General features: G+C 39.5%; 1 protein-coding gene across 1 annotated transcript; it reads left to right on the top strand.

The window, feature by feature from the left end:
- Positions 1-272: 272 nt before the first annotated feature.
- Positions 273-2,359, top strand: LOC129779549 (dolichyl-diphosphooligosaccharide--protein glycosyltransferase subunit 1). Its single transcript, XM_055787091.1, has 2 exons — positions 273-997; positions 1,264-2,359. The coding sequence occupies exons 1-2, from the start codon at positions 427-429 to the stop codon at positions 2,061-2,063; spliced, it is 1,371 nt and encodes a 456-aa protein (XP_055643066.1). The 5' UTR covers positions 273-426; the 3' UTR covers positions 2,064-2,359.
- The last annotated feature ends 3,818 nt before the right edge of the window (positions 2,360-6,177 follow it).

Here is a 6,177-nt window from a genome sequence, read left to right as displayed (position 1 = left end):
TAGCATATTAAACAAATCTTACGGAATTTCCGATTCGTTTAGAATGTGAATCGCCAAAATCCGTTCGCGGCAAAAATAGTTATTAACGTTAACTTTATTTCATAAAAACGTGACCTGTTTTCTGATTTGGCACCCTTAATGAAAGACGTAGTTCTACGTCAAAATTACCAAAATAGATTTACAGTATACGAAATCGAGTAAATCGAGACATTCATCGATTTAATCTTGATGACTTTGCATCTGGCAATAATGATATAATACACGTCAATGTTTTGCATTTGTCAGACATCTGCTAGAGGTGTATTCTGTGTGCGTGTCTCGTAGTTGATCTCGGCGTTTGACGAGGGTCCGTTTTTCTTTAAAGTAGCTCAGGCGGCTTTTCCAGTTTGCTGTTCAAGTAAATGATATTCGGCAATTAGCTAAGCGATGAACAGAATTTTATTGTGTCTGGCCGTGTTTGGAGCAGTTTTCATCTGCACCAAGGCAGCAATCGACGTGGAAATCGAAAACAAAAATGTCGACCGCACTATCGATCTCGCATCACAGTTGGTGAAAATCTCTTACAAAATTACCCTCGAGCACAAGGCGAAGAAACCGATCAGCAGTTATTTGTTCATTGTTCCAAAAGATGAGCGTGAGAGGCTCTCGTTCATTTCCGCCAAGGATTCCTCCAAGAAGGAACTCAAACTAACGGAGACGGCTTCCCCAAAAGGGGCAGCATTTTCTATGAATTTGCCGGCCGGATCAACGAATCCGGTTGTTTACATCGAGACGGTGTTCACAAAATCACTGAAACCATTCCCAACATCCATTGCACAAACCGAACGTCAACTGGTGCAATATTTTGGTAATGTTTATGTCTACTCCCCGTTCAAAACGGTCACTCAGAAGACAACAGTCCATCTGAGCTCGCGCAATGTGGAAAGCTACACCCAATTCAAACCAGTTGTCCATTCGGACAACACCATCACCTATGGACCATACGATAATGTTGCAGGTAAATTAGTTCAATAACACATTTTAAATTTAAAACAATGCTTCTTGTATGTACAAAACAGTTGTTCCTCTGTCATTGGATCATTACGGAAACGAATGACATTCGGTCATATTCAATATGAAGAATTTGAACATTTTCGATTGTTTTGCATTTATCGTTATCAAAAATAATGCATAGGCATATCTAAATTATGCTAACTAAAATTTAAATTATCAATGTTTTTTCTAGATTATTTTTAAATAATTGGGAACTATCTTTCGTTGCAGCATTCTCCGTTGAGCCGATGACTATTCACAATGAGAATTACACACCTTTCCTGACTGTGACCAAGTTGGAACGCACTATCGAAGTTTCTCATTGGGGCAACATCGCGGTCGAAGAAACGATCGATATTGTACACTCAGGAGCAGCTTTGAAGGGTCCATTTTCACGATATGACTATCAAAAGGATTCACGCTCGAATCAGGCTTGCGTAAAATCGTACAAAACTCTACTGCCCGCATCGGCCACTGAAGTTTACTATCGCGACACCAATGGCAATATTTCCACATCCTCTATGAGGGTGGTGAAGGATTCGGTGGAACTGGATCTCCGACCACGTTTCCCGCTGTTCGGCGGATGGAAAACGCACTACACCCTTGGATATAACGTACCCAGCTTCGAGTATCTGTTCCAAAATGGAGAGAAATATCAGCTATCAATGCGAGTGCTTGATCACATATTCGATGATATGGTTGTTGATGAAGTGACGACAAAAATTATTCTACCCGAAGGTGCAACTAACATCAAACTAATCACTCCGTATTCGGTCACCCGTAATCCTGATTCATTGCACTATACGTATCTGGATACCTTCGGCCGTCCAGTTATATCTTTCTCCAAGAAAAATGTCGTTGAAGCGCACATCGCTGATTTCGTCCTCAAATACAACTTCAATCGTGTTATGATGCTGCAGGAACCTCTGTTGGTGGTCGGATTCCTTTACATTCTTTTTGTTCTAGTTATTATCTGGATGCGACTAGATTTCTCCATTATCAACGAAAAAGAACATTTGCATCGAGACTAAATGTGAGTAGTCGAGTAAACACAGACATAATTGGGCTCCCTCTGTGAAGTGGAAGCGAATTGGAGAAAGGTACACCGCACGTAGGCATATTTGCGTGTGTATAGCTGAAAGAATTAGGTATCTAATTAGAATAAAGTAGAAACGCAGCACTTTGCATAAACGGCACAGGTGAAGTAGGAGAGACGAATAAACAGTTTCCTGTAGTAACAATTATGTTGTTTTCTAGGAACGGTACTGAACATGCAATTAGATACACTTGGAAACATGCATAATAATAAAAGTTGAAAATAGATAAACAGTGTTTTTTTGTGAGCATCGTTTGTTCACTATTCTTCCTTGCTTCACTATGGGTTTCTGGAATCAGTCAATACAAACAACTTTTGAAAGTAGCTACCGATTTTCCATTAATTATGTAGCATTTTTTGACGTAGAATTACGTCTTACATTAAAGGTGCCAAATCAGAAAACAGGTCACGTTTTTATGAAATAAAGTGAACGTTGATAACTATTTTTGCTGTGAACGGATTTTCACGATTTACATACCAATCGAATCGGAAATTCTCTAAGATTTGTTTGATATGCTATACATTACTACCCATTGTCTGTATATGGTTTAAATTGATGAAAATTGGAAGCAATCTCATTTCCCCGTACAATTGTTCTGTCCATTTGTGTGTTTTCCAAAACAGAGCTGTCAATAACGAGCAACGAAGGAGAAATCGTAAAGGCTGATTTAGGCGATGCCAGTCAGCGCTCTAGTTGAAGTATCCAGTGAATAGAGAACAGACACTCTATTCAAGTTAGAGGCCAATTACTTGTTCGATACTGGTACAAGTAACTTGAACAGAGTGTCTGTTCTCTGTTCACTGGATACTTCAACTAGAGCGCTGACTGGCATCGTCTAAATCAGCCTTAAGATTTAAAGTCTCCGTGTAGTGATCCCCGATTTTTGAAATTAATCGTCATCAGTTAATCGGATAGTTTCCAGTCTCAGGTTTTCAGCAGTTTTTTATTCGATACGATTAATCGGCCCAAATAACCGATTAATCGATTATTCGCCACACTGAGAGAAATAATTAGTTAGATTAATATTTCTCATTTGCTAGACAGCCATATGGAATCAAAAAAAGTGTTCATTTCGCCTGAAAATCAATTATTATCTTTTACTCACCCCTAAAGTCGTAAACGAAGCTTAATTCACGTTGACGGCATTGAGCTTTGTTTACGAACTTAGGGGAGCATCAAAGATAATGATTTGTTTTCAGGATAAAACTGCAGCGGCCGTGCGTTTTTTTCTCTCTGAGTTTGGATTGATTAATCGAGCTAAATTATTCGTTCGCTTCGATTATTGGTTGTGCAGTATTCGTTCGATTAATAATCGATTCCTGTAGGAAGTATTCGATTAATCGATTAATCGAACGATTATCGGGGATCACTATCTCCGTGAACAAAGGAAAAAAAGAAGAACGAAGGGGAATATTTGCCTACAGTGCCTATAAACAGTGGATCTCGCTGAGGCACGTTACGTTCATTCTTCGTAAAGTAGAGATGGGCAAATCAGCTCATCATGGTGAGCGGTTCAGAGCCGTTCAGCTCATACAAGTGAGCTGCTCATTCACAGCTCTTCAGCTCAGTTGAATTTTGCAGTTGTCCACACAATATGCATATGAAACGTAATCACCATGGGACATTGCATAGTGTGCATTTTCTTAATAGACGGAAAGCAAAAAATAAACGAATTTAATTTGCAATTGTACAAAAACTAGAACTGATATGAATTCTAATAATATAATATACAACATACTGAATGCTGAAATCCAACATAGAAGATGCTTAGAATATGCTGAACTTGAACAACAGAAAAACCAACAGTAGCCAAATAAAATGCCTTCAGAAATATTGGCCGACACAACGTTTTTTGATAAAACTACCAAGTTTTTTTTCTGCATCCGAGGATATAAAAATAAATCCACTAATAGGTGCAACGTGAAATAATTATTCGCGATCACAAAGGTAACAAAAGGACCAGTATCAATCATCAACATTTATGCCGGGTGGTTTTCTGAATTGTTTTGATTCAGCACGTGGAAATAAATGTATGTGTTTCCACAGTCATGTTTAAATAACAATGTAATATATCGAATTTATTTACAAGCATATAATAATGTTTATTATTTTGTTTGGCGAAACGATTGAATATCTTCAAAACAAAAACCTTTTTCCTATCTCTGGCATCTCTGCTAATGCTAAAATACGAAGAGGGATACACGAAAACAAACTGACGTCATGCCATGAAGCGCGGGAGACGAAAAATCCTTTCGCGTCTCACAATTCACACTCTGCAACTTTTGCGCTCCACAGCTATGCAGCTCAACAGCTCAACAGCTCAACAGCTCCGCAGCTGAACAGCACAACAGCTCAATAGCTCTTCAGCTCAACAGCTCATCAGCTCACCAGCTCCAGCTCCGTAATGAGCTGATGAGCTGCGTTTTTTTTATTGCGAGCCGATCCGAATCCGCTCACTATGATGAAGCGATTCGAATGAACAGCTCATGAGCGGATGGCACATCTCTATCGTAAAGACACCGACTGGACAACACCGTTGCTGGGCGAGCTGGATGACGAGGGATCGAGTGCCATTCTTAGAGCAATTGGGATGGACGCGACCAAGGAAAGTGAAGTGTACGTAAGGTAAGGTAAAACGTAAGGTAAAACGTAATGTCAGAATTGCCGTTCGGACGTATCCCGTAAGTTTGAACTTATTTACATAGATGGTATCCAAACAACACAAAACATTGACTACAGTTTCGCCGGCACGGTTGATTGTCGTTATGAACCAGCACAAAAACAAAGCTGCAAATTATGCGCCAGTGGCGGTACCACGATCAAAGCACTCCCTGAATCACATTAGCCGAGCCAGCTGGCTGAAGCATATGCATAAAGGTTACTAGGTTACTATTTTCAACGACAACTGTTTATTTATTATACTGCTTCAAATACCTTCGACGAAATCAAATGTAACCATACCAACGTAAGTAATAACATAAACAAATCCAAACTTTTCGTCTTGCCATTCCTCATACGTCTTCTCTAAATAGTGTAAATTACGAGCCACCTGTTAACTCCACCATCTTGGACGCGACCAAGTTACTCACTCGCATTGCATTGCAATCATTGCATCAAACTGATGCCATTGCATTAATGGTTTGAGCTACACAATTGTGTGAGGAATCATCAAGTTAGGCTATCGTCGGCTCACCAAGAAAATAATTGTTCTGATATTATGCCTGTGATTTGGTTTCGCTTGGCGGTAGCAAAACTCTTTCCACCAAGGCTAACAGCTAAGCTAAAACAGCTAACAGCTAATCTAGACAGGCAATATTAATAGAAAAGGCTGTTGAGAAGAGCGCAAAACGGAGATAAGTGTGTGTATATTTGGATGCTTCAAGCCATCGATATATGGATATTTGTGTGCGTACGTGCGTGCTTCGTAACCCGTACGTAAAAATAGTACATCTTCGCTACGCTGAAACCCCATTTGTATCTGCTCCCGTGTGCATTGGTGGTGCAAATTATGCAGCCGTAATGATAAATTTAAACACGGAGGGGAGATAGTGGGAGGGAAATATTTGCGCTAGGGGAATAAGTAATGAATCCCTGCTGAGGCAAATATTCAGCAATGCTACTCTTTTCGAAGTTGTTGAGATTAACAGAAAGAGATTATTTCATTTATTTAGTCACCATGAAAGTAAATGGCGTTCTGGAATTTTGTATGTGATTTGGTTTCGCTCGCCAGTAGCAAAACTTTCTCCATTAAGGACAGCTGCGCTTATCTTGAGCATAAGAAAGTAATGCAACTTTTTTCGAGGCCTGCCAATATTAACAGAAGCGTTTTTTGAGAATAGCGCAAAATGATGAGAAGTGTTTATATTTCTAGTAGCTTTGAGCCACCAATGTATGGCTCTGTATGTATGCTATAACAAACGCTTGTTTGGCGCTTGATTTACGTTGTACGAACGATTCCTAGAGGTGCGATTCCACTGAGGCAATACTAAACAACAGGTAGCATGATATTTGATACTTACGAATATTGTTGTTGTTGTTGTTTCCATAC

The sequence above is a fragment of the Toxorhynchites rutilus genome, chromosome 3 (assembly GCF_029784135.1).
Source record: "Toxorhynchites rutilus septentrionalis strain SRP chromosome 3, ASM2978413v1, whole genome shotgun sequence".
NCBI classification, from domain to species: Eukaryota; Metazoa; Arthropoda; class Insecta; order Diptera; family Culicidae; genus Toxorhynchites; species Toxorhynchites rutilus.
Note: the sequence above shows the minus strand (reverse complement) of the source record. Positions and strands in the feature narration are given on the sequence as shown.